We start from the raw sequence: 13,631 nt of genomic DNA, 5'->3' as shown, positions 1-13,631 counted from the left end.
GAGAGAGAGAGAGAGAGAGAGAGAGAGAGAGAGAGAGAGAGAGAGGCTTTTCTGTGTGTGAAAAGGTGCTAAAACAAGTACTAACACGCTTATATGGTGCGTGTGTGTGTGTGTGTGTGTGTGTGAGTGTGTGTGTGATCTTTTCAAAGCCCCCAACACTCATCCCACCGGCAGCCTTCATCCTTTATTTTCATGCCAAATAAAGTACAGGATATGATAACAGGAAGGGGGGGGGGGGGGGGGGTGTCTGCCGAGAAGCAGTGATGTAATGCCGATAGCAGCATCACATTTGTGAAAGAGCATCCATGTTTCCACGCAAACCCTGATCGTTTACCCACCACAGATCAATACCCGCAGAGGACGATATCCTCGTCTTCTACCTCCATCCGATCACAACAATAAAAACACTGTTGTCTTCATCCATCACATCACTCTTTAGCGGACTGACACAGGAGGGAGCAGCGAGCACAATAACATCCACTCCTGTCCGGGTGTGGACACCAGGTTTTATAAGAGTGCTCTGCTGTGGTAGTCAGTGATATACAACGTTAGTGATGTTAGAAGCTTTTTGAACTGTAAGAGCTTCAATGGTGATAAGAACTACCAACATACACTAGATCCGCTCACTGAGATTTCTTGGTGATTTGAATGTCTGGCACACAACCATACAGCACTGGTAAATCAGCACAATGTGTGCACAGATTTCCATTTCAAACATTACAGCAGTGTAGATGCATTGTTGTTTTCTCACCTGCACGGAGCAGAGCGGAGCGGAACCACAGCAGTCCGAGCAGCAGCTCCGTCAGTCCCATGGTCCGGCGGGGACTAGCTGCTTTCATGTCGGACACAATGTCCGCGGTTTGCTCGACATGTGTGTCCTCCAGCGAAGCTCCCGCATCTGTTTGCAGCTCTCAGACGCACACCAAAAGGTCCTCCGCACCGTGGAAAGGCATTGTGTCCTTTGCAGCGGTAGCCAAGACACCAGGGTCAAGCGCTGCGGTGAACTACGCGATTTCCGGTTGACGTCTTCAAAATAAAAGCCACACGTAATCATTAACGTAGCATATTGAGAAACATCAAACATTCGCAATTAAGATAACATTTTGAGTAGCTACATACTTGTTGGAAACTCATATCCAGGTGTTTTCCCATCAACTGAACCTCCACACACGTTGCTGTAATGAATCTGTGTAGTTTAATAGGGTAAATATACCCTAAAATATACCCTGACTGATTTACATCAGGCTAACGTTACTAAAAGAAATGGTAACAATAATCTGCAACAGATGTGTTCAGATGTACAGTTATCAGTCTATGTGGACTGGTTTGACCTGCTTTGAACATCTGCATGGATATCATCATCTGGAAAATCAGTAGCATTAAAAAGAAAATGTAAAAAAATATCATCACAAAGGCAAAATGTCAAAGTGCATAAGTGTTTACAAATCAATGGTGGAAAAAAACGTAAGGAAATGTAATAAAGGAAGGTTTGTTGCCAACAACAAAAGGTCTAACACTGCACTTGACGGATATCTTGCAGTTGTAAAAGTTTTTCATATGAAAATCAGTTGATATCAGTTATGAAGGATTTGGTCCTTTTAGCTTTAGGTCACAAAATTGCATGGTGAAAATGTATACAGACTAAAGTAATCGGTTTTTGCATTTTGAAGACATATCAATCTAACTTCCGCTCTGATGGTGGGCCCCTCTGTGTTCAGCTTGCCGCATCTAACAGGACAAAGTGGTCCTCATTATTCTTTGTTTATATGTTTTCTTCGCTCCTCACTCCCGGATTGAATGTAACAAACAGTTGTATAGAAACTGTAGACATCGGCCTGAAGTATAGATTACACTAGAGACGGCGTTTGCTTGTGGAAATGAAGAGTACATCTAAAATACGGTTGCTTCATGATTTTCTTCACCCAATCCCTCCATTGTAGTCTGACGGATTCTTGGTTCAATAGGCAGTCTCACTGTCACCCCCATGTGGCTAGATGGGTGTACTACAAACCCCTCTGGCAAAGTGAATATACACATTTACTTTCAATTTCGGCATTTTTCACAGAAGCCACGGAGCCTGTTTCTCGAGAAAATAAAATAGCATGTTTATAAGCGATGGATACACTCACTGTCTATCAAATTATGTAAGTAACTTCTGCGCGAGGAGAAGCTGTTCAAAAGGCACCGCTGGGATTCGAACCCAGGATCTCCTGTTTACTAGACAGGCGCTTTAACCATCTAAGCCACGGCGCCGGTACACCCTCTAACGAAAAAGGCGTTTATGAACGCACGTAAGACATGTTGTCGTTTCATTTTTGATTTATCAGGCACATCTCGAAACAACGAGGATTCACATTTCCATCGAAAATGTGGTCGTGATATGGAGGCAGCTTGCAAGACTGGCATTCATACGGATATTAGTAGCGTAGGTAAACGATGCTAGCTAATTTCTCCTGCTTGTTAGCATCCAGCTAAAGCCGACTTCTACATCGTATATACACACACAAGTATTAGTGATTAGTGAACAGTCAGCATTAACTCGAATTGCTTAATGCAGAACACGTTCAGTCAGTGCATGTGACGTTGCCGTTTGCCGCTTTCTCGAGAACCGACGTCACAGTCGACACAGCGCTTTTCAGTCCGGGCCGTCAGCAACACAGCTGTCATGACTACAGTAGCATCACCACCCAAGTGTGAAATACACACCGCTTTAAGAAAAGACCTGCCCGCCGCTCCAACAAAAGGAGTGATCTCATTCACATTTTAGGGGTGAATGACTGACGATGGAAACCTCGGAGAGATTCTAAAATGAGCTTCACGGCATTTGGGTCAGATGGCGTTTGCCGTCAACAGCTATTTCTGAGAACAGTTGATGACTAACGCCGACACTAAGTGTGGATTAGCTCTGGTCAGTGACGCATTGTTTTAGGAAAGGAACAGTTGATTATTTTCCAGTGTAATGCTTTGAGGCTCTAAGCAACACAATCCAAACTCTATGCAACTCCTATTGTGTGTTGGCGACAGCCGAAGTGTCCAGAGCAACATACAACTAAGGGCATTTATATGTTCGTGATTGTTCATGAGAATAAAACAAAGCACGTGACACAGCACATGATATTTCAACAATTTATTCAACAACTTTATAGACATTTTCTTAAGAAGTGTGCTGCTTTATTTGATGTTTCATAAGTGCAGGAACCAAAGCTTTTTACATGCACATGGTCTCAGCACAGATACAGGCTCTACGTTTTTCATCTTTTCACTTCTCATTTATTTTTTTAAAAATCACACAGCTTTGAACACAGCAGCTGATGAAGCTTACCAACAACCAGTCCAATGATATACACAAGAACCAATTTTTCTGTTTTATTTAAAATATAAACCAAGGAAAAAAATAAACAAGTAAAAACCTACAAAGAAAATAAAGCTGTAAAAATCAAACAATTCCTACGAATGGCGCCGAGTGGATGAACCCATGAATGCACGAGTCCGAGGATCTGCACGTCACATTGCCCAGCTGCTTTGTCTGTGTATGCACATTGGTTAGTTCTTAAATTAATTTTTGTAAATACTATGAAAACAAAATGCAAGTCACACACTCAGCAAACAAGAAACATTCCTTTCTTCGACCGATCTGGAGTTCCCACTTGGGGGGGGGAGAGGAGTTCACCTTGAACACCAGATCAGAGTCCTACATGGCGTTCACCGGGGTAACCATTTATTTAGATACATCTTAAATACATTATATGACTTCTACCTGAAGTTGCAGTTGAAAGTGTCTAAATCTGTTTCAGGTGCAGTGTAATAAGTCTCTGGCTGCCCCAGTGAGAGTTCTTCAGACAAAGATCAAAATAATCCCAGCACACAATAACATTAACCAACAACTCCAGGAGCCATAATTCAATATGTTTATTTGATCCGTGTCTGAAGAACTACCGAGCCTCTTCAGTCTGACCTACCTCCTTGTTTACTTTCCAACTCGTGCATTTTCTCCCCAAGTAGAACACGTGTGTGTGTGCGTGTGTGCGTGTGTGTGTGTGTGTGTGTGTGTGTGTGTGAGAGTGAGAGAGAGAAACAGAGAGACACTACTGGTGGGCACACTGAACCCCCGGCCCGTGATGGCCGCCCTCTTCGTCAGAGCTGTCGTTGTAGGCTTCTCTGCGGCTACCCGACGTCGAGCTCTGGCTGACGTCGTAGTCCTGCAGGTCGACCTCCTCGGTGTCCGCCGTGATGATGGGCGGCTCCGACCGCGAGGGCAGCATGTCCTCCAGCTCCTACACGAGGAAAACAATCATCGTGATGCAGCTGTAACGGGGCCACTAAGTCTTCAGTGTTTTCTAACCACACAGCGGTGTCAACTGCAGAGATATCAAATTAACTATGTTCAGTTTACTTTCACAGACGCCTAAGAAAGCAAGAAAATATCATTTAGAAGCCGAAACCACTAACATTTTTGCCATTTTGCTTAAAACCGACACTTAAATGATTAAAAATAGTCTGTTCTGTTAAATATTCACTGCAATGAACCAAAGAATGAAGACGACGATCGACATGCAAGTAAAAGGAGTAACGTGTCATACCACAAGTTTCTCAGGGCTAATCCAGTTGTTGTCGGGGAACTGGACATCGAACTTGACGTACAGATCTCCCTTCTCAAAGGGGTTTCGGTACTGTGGCATGCCCTCTCCTCGCACCACCCTGACTGAGCCTGGAAAACACAGCATGTTGTAAACCACAGTTCATTCACAACGGGCTGTTACGAAATGCCACATTCTACAGATGCAGCAAACTATATTACAGCCGATTCCACATCTTCCCCAGATGTGTAGTCCTACGTGTACAGGCATGCAAGTGGACAACAGAAGCCCATGACTGCAAGCGTTCGACACCCTCCATCGCTTCGGAGGAGAAGAGCGACGAGTTCGACTGGTAACTTCTGACAGTCTTTCCAGAAGTCCACTGAGGATGTTGCTTTCACTCTCCCCTCATTTATCAACTACCATTGATGTGTCCCTGACTAAAGGCACCCAACTCCAGCACCCCTGGAGCTGCTTTGTGCCTCCTAAAGGGTGCCTCCTTGTTGTATTCGGCTCTCAGCGGGAACCCAGTGCGTCATCCTTTTCATTCTGAACTCTGCCCGGTGCGAGTAGAATCTAGCCACCCATGACTTTGCTGTAGTGATGTAGAGAAGAAACTCTTCGCACAAACTTTTTGTCAATACGGCAATGAAATGAGTGTGGAGTGTGCTTTGGTGCGAGGGCATGTTAGTGTAACACACGGTCATCAGAGCTTTTACCTTATTAATACACCATGTGTACATTGGATTGATAATTATTAAGTGTTAACCTGGTTCAATGACTTTGCCAGCGGGGTACTTCACAACAATCTGTCTTTCGTCCAAGTGTTTGAGCATAAACTGGAAGCCGCACAGCGCCTCCACCAGCCCGAGCTTGTGGTTCATGAACAGGTCGTTGCCGTCTCGCCTGAATGTCTGAAAGCAGAGGAAGAGATCGTTACAACTACAAGCTGATGACCTTTTTCACACCAACATTATGGGCCATTTGTCAATGCCTAACAAATCTCCATTGCATCGTTAGTTCCTAGGACAAAGAAATTGAATAACTGACCAGTGTTCACACAATCCACAATCAAACAGACAGCATCTGCTGGTGAAAAGCAGCATTGCAAGGACACCAGAGTGAAATGAGAGTTCAGCATTATCATATAATAGGGGTGCAACGGATCACAAAACTCATGGTTCGGATCATTTTTCGGATCAGCAAAGAAAAGGGGGGGGGTGGACATATATAACTTTGCTTTCCATTTATTGATTAAAATAACTTCAAGAACACTTAAAGCAAATCACTTTAGGCTATAGTCTTACATGACAACCACAATATTTAAGGTATTTATTTTCATAAAGATGAGAATATATCTACATTATCTGGGGAAAGGGTAGTGCCAGCTGTCTGTGACTCTCACAGAGGGAGCGTGTCTACAGCACGGACTATGAATCTACACTCCGTGATGAAGTGAGCGGTCAGTCTTTTCCTCTTCACAGAGGAACGATCTTCATACTGAAGTGGGTGCGTGAGGGGACTTCGTAGCGTGGCTCAAACACTAACCAGATTTTGAAATCCTTTTGTTTTCCACAACGGAATGTCCCCCGTCACTGACAGACCGGGATGGTGGCGCTTCATATGTGTTGACATATGTCTCTTTAAACAATGTCTACATACAGTAACGGTTTTGTCCACTACCCTCATAAGTTACAGGGAAGACAAAATGATCCCAAACTTGCAACTTAAATTATGCCGGGGGCTTCTCAAGTTCCTTCACTCGCCGTGACTTTCACCGTTAAATGCTTCCAACACGCTCCGTTCACGTGAACACACTACTGCTTTATATCTGTTCACTGACACTCTGCATTGATATTCGGGGACTTGTTACTTGAAAAGGAACAGCAGCAGTACAACTTTATTACACACTGATGAATAAACTGTAAAAAAATAAAAATAAATGAATTAATCCGCAGTTCACAAGTGTGCCGAACCGCGAGGGGTGATCCAAACCGATACACCACTAAACATGCATTTAAGTCATCATAGGAGAGGCATGTCCGTAACATCCACAGCACTATTCAATGTTATCTGCGTTGCTGTGGTAACCCATTTTGCGACGGGACATTTAATTATCAATTGATGGGTTTTTTGTGAGCCAATTTATAATTGAAAATCTTCCATGTTTGTTTCTTAATTTATGCCACGCATCACTTTTAATTATGGAAATGTATTGTGGAAAAACAGTCATATCGTAATTTGGCAGGCCAGCCTTTACTTCGGCACGGTTTAAATTGTATTTCATGACGGTTTTAGGCGGTGGTCAAAAAAAAGTTAAGTTACAGCCCTGGTGATAATGTTGCACTCTTTCTTCAACTCCTGCTAACAAAGAGGTGCGTCTCAGGCTCTTATCTTACCCAAGAATCAAGGACAGCCACTCATGAGCGGCATGCCTCTGAAGTATGCCTAGTATGCTAATTGGCAAGACAGCCCCAGACAAAAGCCACACTCCTTAAGTCTGAGGTGCTAGGCCACTCAGTCAAGATGTGTAGGTGGACCCGCCTTCAGCTGTTGCCATTTTGACTAATGTCCCGTTTTGTGTCGTGCAAAGTTAAAACACCACCACAAAAACAAATATTTACGAGGGGACGTCTGGACCAACAACAGCTAGAAAATTGCAAAAAGTTCTTTGAACTTATGTTGCATCTGAAATCATGAGTGCTGGGCTACTATAGGTTGGCCAATATTCATCATGCAGGTATCCACTCAAGTTATTCCATGTCTTAAGATTGTACAACACACAGCTCTGACAGCTCCCCACTGTCAAGACAATCTGGTGTCTTAGCACTCAGACAGTGGAGAGGTTTGAAGCACCACCAGCTGGACCCGACCGCAGTGACAAACAGCTCACTGGACGCAGGAATTGTAAACAAGTCATATTTTCCTGACCTACATGAGGAAAATCTGATTTATAATATAACTCAACTCACACACTCAAAAAACAGTACACATTTGGGTTATTCAACACATGTGAGACCATGTGGGGCAACCGTGGCTCACTGGCTTAAGAGGGTTGTCAGGTAACTGCAGGGTCAACGGTTCGATCTCGACTGGGACGTGTCACGTGTCGTAGTGTCCCTGAGCAAGACACTGAACACCCGGCTCCCCGGGCGCCTGTCATTGGCAGCCCACTGCTCCCTATATACAGGGATGGGTCAAATTTCGTGTATGCTCAAAAGGGTGCTTCTACTCAATACTGAGCAAAGGGTCTGAATACTTATGACCATGTGATATTTCAGTTTTTCTTTTTTAATAAATTTGCAAAAATTTCTACATTTCTGTTTTTTTTTTCTGTCAAGATGGGGTGCTGATTAATGAGAAATAAAATGAACTTTTTTGATTTTAGCAAATGGCTGCAATGAAACAAAGGGAAAAATTTAAAGGGGTCTGAATACTTTCCGTACCCACTGTATATGACAATAAAAAGGGATTCTATTTCTATGCGTGACTTTTCAGACTCAAAGCAGTTACACTGACTTAAAAAGATTAAATATACTACATTAGCACTTCCTTAAACACTGCGTATAAAGAAACTAGGAAGGCAGAACAGGGATAGTAGACGTGTCACCTGTCGGTTGTATTGTCCTAAGCTAGCTTATTGGAGCCAACATGTACGATACAAGCTGTGAAAACTCTCCTGAAGGTTCTCCTCCAACTGCTTCCCAATGTGTAACCAGGTGATATTCTACAGGACAAACCTGCCATCTCTTATCCAAGTCATGTTGCATTTCATCAAGAGACAACCCTCTTGACAGACAAGTAGCCTATTTTGACTTCGATTTTCTTTTTGCACAATCTGTCACACAAAATACGAAATACTGCCAAAACAGCAGCATTGCACTCAAGTCGTCGTGCCAAGACAGAAGAATTTCGTGCCCCTCTAAATCTAAGGCAGGTCATGCACACGTTTCTTAAACTGCTTTAGCAGGAATGAGGAATAAAACAATAAAAAACACAAAGACCAAGCTCAATGCATCAAAGGGACAAAGCAAAGCTTCAGAACAATAGCAGACAACAGCTGTCAGAAAGCATGCTGGAACTACGACGTTTGAGATCCCAGCAAATTTTGAGTTTGGCTTTTATTGTGAAGCAGCTTTTGAGAATTGTTGAACTATATTCACCGATTGTAATAAAGCTTTTACACAAAACTGACTCTGAAAATAAAAATCCTACAGGAACGGTGACACTTTTTTTATGAATCCAAGATAGACTTATTTTTGTAGCAGTAGCCCATCATGAAACATGATGAACCTGTTCCAGACAGTTCTTTGGGATTTTTTTGGCTGTATATTAAAGAAACAAATCCACTCCTATACAGCTATGTACACAGTTGTCACCTTTTCATGGACAGGAAATAATGAGTGGCTCACTTATATGGCTGAGTGCATATGGGAAACAGGACAGGCCCACCTACCTCATTCTCTTTCTCCTGCAGGACGAGGACTATATCCCCCGGCTCGACGCCAGGTGCCTGGTCAGCCTCCCCTCCGAAGGTAATTTTCTGGCCGTGCTTCATGCCTTTATCCACGTGTACCTCCAGAATCTTCACCTCTTTCACGACTTTCTTGCCCTCACATTTTTTACAGCGGTCCTTCTCGCTGATAACTTCACCTGGAGTTGGTTAAATGAGACACGGTGAGGGATGTGTGCAGGCCAGGCCACAATAATACACAGACTACATGCTAGATCTCGCTTCAGATCACTTACCTTCTCCGTTACAATCGGTACACACAGACTGCATCTGTTGGACCATTCCTGGGGCCAGCTGTCTGATCATGATGCGCATGCCACGCCCCCTACACGAGGTACATTTTTGAACAGCGCCCGTCTTGCCTCCCTGCCTGCATGCAGACACACCCAGAGGTGGATTCATGTTAGAAGAAACACATCAACACTGCAATAGACTTCATGATCAAGCAGACATTAACACCATGTTGGTTATACAACTTACCCGTTACAAGTACTACACAGTACATTCTTGCTAAGTTGAAGTTTAGTTGTCTTCCCGTTGTAAACGTCCTCCAGTGACACCCTGTAGAAAAAGTGTGGTTTTAGATACTGCTAAGTAACATAAGAGACAGTACAACATTGGCTTGTAGTGGACACCAAGGACTTTTTAACTAAATCCAATAGAAAATCATTTTGCACATAAAGAGCATTGAACTCAATTAGCCTATACACGAGTGGACAAGCTTGGTCTTACTTGAGTGGATGGACCATGTCCTCTCCTCTCCTCCGACCTCCATTCCTTGCACGACCCCCCTGGCCTCCCATGAATCCAAAAAGTCCACCGCCAAAGATGTGGGAGAAGATGTCGTCCATCCCTGGGCCACCCCCACCTCCTTCCCGCAAGCCTTGTTCTCCATAGCGGTCATAAAGTTCCTTCTTTTCAGGGTTGGTCAGCACCTCATAGGCAAAACTGATTTCTTTGAACTGTGTTTTGAGAGAACAAAAAAAATGTAACAAGTTGTAATTTCAACTGTAAGATTTGTTTCTTTTCTGACCGACAGTGGACCCTCTTTAGCCGATTATTAACTGGCAAGATCAGTGCCATGCATGCAGGGGTGCTGTGGTAGAAACCCCTAACAAGCCGCCCAGCTGCAACGATAACCGATGCACAGATCTGGTTAAATCCATCGTTTACCACCAGCTGCTGTGTATGCGAAAAACAGGCAACCGAGTCCCTCGTTCACCTGTCTGGGAGAGTTAGCAGCCATGGTGTTGCGTGTATTGTGTATGCAGCCACTTTCCCAGCAAGTCTCCATCGCATCAAATAGTTTAGCTTTAACATTGTCAGCTGTGTGTGGAGGAAACCCAGACAGAGTATGCCAGGCAGTGTATGGAAAGCAAAGCGTAACATTAGCTAGTGTCTGAACACGAGAGTGTATGTGTGACAAGGAGTATGAAGTTAGCAGTAACCTAATAGCTGTGAACCTCTATGCAGTGTGTAACTTTACAGGTTATTTGTCAGTGAATCAATGCTACAACTCCTTGTTGGTTCCTACTGATTAAAGTGAAGGTGGTAGCAACAACTCTGGCTAAGGCTCAATTAAGGTGGACCAGCTGTTCTCCTTTAATTGACAAGACACCTCTCGGAGTCTAAAAAAAGTAAAAGTCTTTTAACCGATTACATTAATTGGTCAAAATGATTGTCTGTAAGCTGTTAATTATCAACATCCCTACTGTCAGAGCAGCGGAGCTGTCTGACAACAAATCAACAGCAAATAAACCACGGCTGAGGACCTGGAACGATTTACCATTTATCCTTTACCTCATCTCTGTTGGGAACAAAAGGGACAGCATTCCCAGGGAAAGCATGCATCAGGTGGTAATATCCTTACATAGGATTCATTCCACAACAATCACATGTCCCGTCGCTCAACATCCCATAAACTCTTAAAAAGGTCCTGGAGTTAGAAACCATTAAGACAAGTAAATCTGTAAACTTATTAAGAATTTGAAAACTAAATGTTAATCAATTTATACATATAACACCACCTAATTTGAACCAGTCCTTTGATGAATGATTAAAGTTTCAAATGTAAAGATAGAATTGCATTACATGATTAAATCTGAAAAATAAAAAATAAAACAAAACAAATCAATTCAACAGGATGCCAATGCCTACAATCAATGACATCACTGCAGAGTTGAATCTCATGTTTTCCACATTACAAATACTGCCTCCAGGTTAGTTCTCCTACGATGACATGTCCTATTGCTAACAATGTGATCCCCTGTTGAGAAAATGGCACTCTGTGATATGTGGAAAGATGGAGAGGCACTCAATTCTTAATGTTTCCACCCATCTTCCAAAAAGCTACATTATAAGTTAATAACATTATGTAGAGCTGTGGGAGGTCTGTGATGATAGGGGGCTGGCGAAATTGAAGCGCATGTTGAAAAAAAGAAATAGTGACAGAACATAATATCAATGCTTTAATCTTATTGGAAAAGATAGATAACACTAAAAATTATTTTTAAGCCACCGTCGGGACTACAGAAAATAAACAAAACTCTGTTCTATAAAACCTCACTCCAAATACAAATTTGTAATTTAACACATTAAAAATAGCTCAAAGATTAGCTCAAAAAAGTGCCTCCTTCAAACCAACAGCGATCATACATAGCACTCTAAAACATATGCCTGACATATTCTAGTTTGCTCCCCATTTCAAAACGAAGAGGAAAGTCACAAAGGTCTTACCTTGTCACCAGCATTAGGGTTCTTGTCAGGGTGATATTCTTTGGCCAGTTTCCGGTAAGCCTAGAAGTACACAAAAGAGGGAGCCTTATTGTCGGATACCATTATCATTGTAGACATGCCTCCTTTACTGGAATCACACACTGCTATGACACCAATTCATATGAATAACCTGTATCTACTGTTTACGCAATCACACGTGCCTCCCTGACGAAACCAGAAGTTCCAGCCGGCAAAAAACCACCGTTACCTGTAACTGCGTTAAACATGTTAATTAACGTGATGTTTAAGCCCAATGGTTTAATGACTAACTGGCTATCAGCTTCCTTGTATTACGTCAGTTACTCACTACTAACGTTACATTATACCCGGAACTTAATTACGATTGTCAAAAAAAAAAAAAAAAAAAGGTACATCAAAATGTCTGAGTTTTTAAGTGACTAACGTTAATGTAAACGTGCTTGTGCTAATTAGCATATATTGCTAACAATAACCGCAAAGTGACAAGCGTCTGCCCTCTCGCCTAACGTCAATAATGTTGAACAAGAGACTGTAAATAGATACTAAATACTGAACTCCCACGTGAAACCGTACAGAGTTATAACTTAATGGGTTAGCTCACAAGGAAATGGTTAAAATGGCACGCAATGTTTAACGAGCTAGTTTATGCTAGCGGAGGTCTGACTAAACGTTAACATTTTAACTTTATTTTGAGCGTTATGTGTAGTAGACCGGCTTGAGATGGAAAAACGTCCAGGCCCCACTTCAAGTGGTGTTGCCGTTAACCGCGTAGGGTAACGTTACTGTACGACCGAACAGACGTTACTGTACGTTAACCTTACTAACGATCGATAGTCAAGTCAGCTAAAGCTACTAAAAACAATGTTGTCACACTCACTCACTACACAAACGTTTGTCTGTCAGGTGGCCAACTGTTAGAAGAACAAACCAATGTTAGGTTACCTCATTCCAGAACCTTCGACCGGCTTAACGTTAGCTAACGTTAGCCAACTACATGACAACCATCTGAGCTAAAGCTAACGTGAGGTCAACCGCTAACGTCACAATCCAAGTTAACTCAACCTTGCTTATGAATAATGCAAGTTTCATATTTAAGAAAGACAATGAGAGGGTATGTGTTGGCTGTATATGCGATAAAACAAACTCCTGATTTGACAGAACCCATAATCGTTCAACGTTACAGCATCATCGTCACATGAGCATCCAGGCCAGTTAGCGTGTTAGCAGGCTAGCCCAAGCTAGCCAGTTAGCGTGTTAGCAGGCTAGCCCAAGCTAGCCAGCTAGCCAGCTAGCTGCGCATAGCAACGCATTTCCTGATTGTAGCATTTTTAACACTTTGGAACTCGAGACAGAAACGTAATGTAACTCCGTAGTCTGTTCAGTCTTTCGTGTGTAATTACCTTCTTCAGCTCATTCTCAGTAGAGGATGGAGACACTCCGAGGATGTCGTATAGTTTTGTGTCTACAACAGTCGCCATGGTGTCGCTGTGGATGTCGCTTCAGCTGGAGGTGGATGGACAAAGAGAAAGAGCCGGTAGAAAATGTTTTACTCGCCTCGTGTCTCAGTTTCCGGAAAGTTAGACGCTCCGCGTGTACGCTGCTGCCTCCCGGCTGCAGGTGTCATAAATGACTGCTAATTTACCTACCGCCACACAGACTTCAATTTTTGAGCTCGTGTCTCAAAAATAATATCACCAATAGGCTCAACGTGAGTAAATACATAGATAAAGTATTTGATCCCAATTAATGTTCTTGCAGATTAATAATGTATTTTTTCATGTTTCCTT

General features: G+C 42.8%; 2 protein-coding genes and 1 non-coding gene across 4 annotated transcripts in view; all 3 read right to left on the bottom strand.

The window, feature by feature from the left end:
- Positions 1–986, bottom strand: part of lrp3 (low density lipoprotein receptor-related protein 3) — a 12,568-nt gene extending 11,582 nt beyond the window's left edge. For both annotated transcript variants that reach the window (XM_031846253.1, XM_031846255.1), the window contains exon 1: positions 752–986. In XM_031846253.1, coding sequence (XP_031702113.1) covers positions 752–839 — 88 coding nt within the window. In that variant the 5' untranslated portion in view covers positions 840–986. The remainder of the gene's footprint in view (positions 1–751) is intronic.
- Positions 987–2,179: 1,193 nt separating this feature from the next.
- Positions 2,180–2,253, bottom strand: trnat-agu (transfer RNA threonine (anticodon AGU)). The gene has a single exon. It is a non-coding gene; the product is annotated as a tRNA-Thr (tRNA).
- Positions 2,254–4,037: 1,784 nt separating this feature from the next.
- On the bottom strand, positions 4,038–13,479 carry dnaja2a (DnaJ heat shock protein family (Hsp40) member A2a). Its single transcript, XM_031846759.1, has 9 exons — positions 13,245–13,479; positions 11,827–11,886; positions 9,823–10,052; positions 9,571–9,651; positions 9,327–9,460; positions 9,034–9,230; positions 5,347–5,491; positions 4,581–4,708; positions 4,038–4,274 (listed from the first exon to the last, which is right to left on the bottom strand). Exons 1-9 carry the CDS (start codon positions 13,320–13,322, stop codon positions 4,086–4,088), a joined length of 1,242 nt encoding a protein of 413 aa, XP_031702619.1. The 5' UTR covers positions 13,323–13,479; the 3' UTR covers positions 4,038–4,085.
- Between the last annotated feature and the right edge of the window lie 152 nt (positions 13,480–13,631).

Source organism: Anarrhichthys ocellatus, unplaced genomic scaffold (assembly GCF_004355925.1).
Source record: "Anarrhichthys ocellatus isolate YVR2014 unplaced genomic scaffold, GSC_Weel_1.0 scaffold6, whole genome shotgun sequence".
Classification (NCBI taxonomy): Eukaryota; Metazoa; Chordata; class Actinopteri; order Perciformes; family Anarhichadidae; genus Anarrhichthys; species Anarrhichthys ocellatus.
Note: the sequence above shows the minus strand (reverse complement) of the source record. Positions and strands in the feature narration are given on the sequence as shown.

Coding starts and splice junctions, on each gene's coding strand:
- dnaja2a (XM_031846759.1), bottom strand. CDS start 13,322: ATGGCGACTGTTGTAGACACAAAACTATACGACATCCTCGGAGTGTCT. Junction 11,887..13,244: donor CTGAGAATGAGCTGAAGAAG/GTAATTACACAC, acceptor GTGTACTTCTAG/GCTTACCGGAAACTGGCCAA. Junction 9,461..9,570: donor CTGTGTAGTACTTGTAACGG/GTAAGTTGTATA, acceptor GTCTGCATGCAG/GCAGGGAGGCAAGACGGGCG.